The sequence below is a fragment of the Chiloscyllium plagiosum genome, unplaced genomic scaffold (assembly GCF_004010195.1).
Source record: "Chiloscyllium plagiosum isolate BGI_BamShark_2017 unplaced genomic scaffold, ASM401019v2 scaf_463, whole genome shotgun sequence".
NCBI classification, from domain to species: Eukaryota; Metazoa; Chordata; class Chondrichthyes; order Orectolobiformes; family Hemiscylliidae; genus Chiloscyllium; species Chiloscyllium plagiosum.
The window spans coordinates 1-934 of NW_025203560.1; the positions used below are offsets into that span (position 1 = coordinate 1).

The following is a 934-nucleotide window of genomic DNA, read 5'->3' on the forward strand; positions in this document are numbered from 1 at the left end:
CTCAGCTCCTTCCAGAAGGCCCTGGAGTGCTTTGAGAAGGCCCTGCGCTACGCTCACAGCAACGACGACAAGATGTTGGAATGCCGGGCGTGCTGCAGTCTGGGGAACTTCTACATCCAGCTCAAAGACTACGAGAAGGCACTCTTCTTTCCCTGTAAGGGGGCCGAATTGGTCAGCGATTATGGCAAGACGTGGAGCTTGAAATATAAAGCCATGAGCCAATATCACATGGCAGTGGCATACCGTAAACTGGCACGTTTAGAGGATGCCATGGAATGCTGTGAGGTAAGGCACACATGAGTAGGCTCTGCCAACGCTCACAGTGAGCTGGCAAGGCAGAGAGCGGACAGAAGGGGCACTGGGGTTACCACTCAGCAGATTTCTAGTTTGGCCTCATTGATATTGGAGAGGTTTGGTGAGTTATCAAGGCCTGATATGAAAGAGGATGCAGGCACTTGCCCCGTAATAACACCCTGAAGTTAGCAGGCTTTCTGGAGCTTGTATTGGGGGCCTCCAGTGGCAACACGACCCAGTCAGTGACAGAGGGCACAGGCTGAGTACCATCATGTGGATCCAGGGTTCACGTGCCTGTGGAAGAGAATTAGTTTGGGAAGTAGTCCAGCCTTTTTATTGACACAGTTTCCACTGAATGAGTCTGTGTTTCAAAGGTCCATCATCCAAGTGTGATTGGTATGTTATCACGGGGGTTCAGTAATTTAGTATATCAATTACAAACATAACAGTCTGAGAAATGATAGAGTGAGACCCCTCTCTGATACAACAGCTGGATCGACTCACTCTGACACACCACCCGATACCCTCACTATGACCCACCACCCTGTACCCTCACTCTGACCCACCGCCTATACCCTCACTCTGACACACCACCCCATATCCTCACTCTGACCCACCACCCGATACCCTCACTATGACC

General features: G+C 50.9%; 1 protein-coding gene across 1 annotated transcript in view; it reads left to right on the top strand.

The window, feature by feature from the left end:
• Positions 1–3: 3 nt before the first annotated feature.
• The window catches only part of LOC122546305 (43 kDa receptor-associated protein of the synapse-like), a gene marked incomplete at both ends in the record, with an annotated part of 5,782 nt that continues 4,851 nt past the window's right edge, over positions 4–934 (top strand). Inside the window, one exon of the mRNA XM_043685067.1 lies at positions 4–285. Within this exon, the coding sequence (XP_043541002.1) occupies positions 4–285 (282 nt within the window). The remainder of the gene's footprint in view (positions 286–934) is intronic.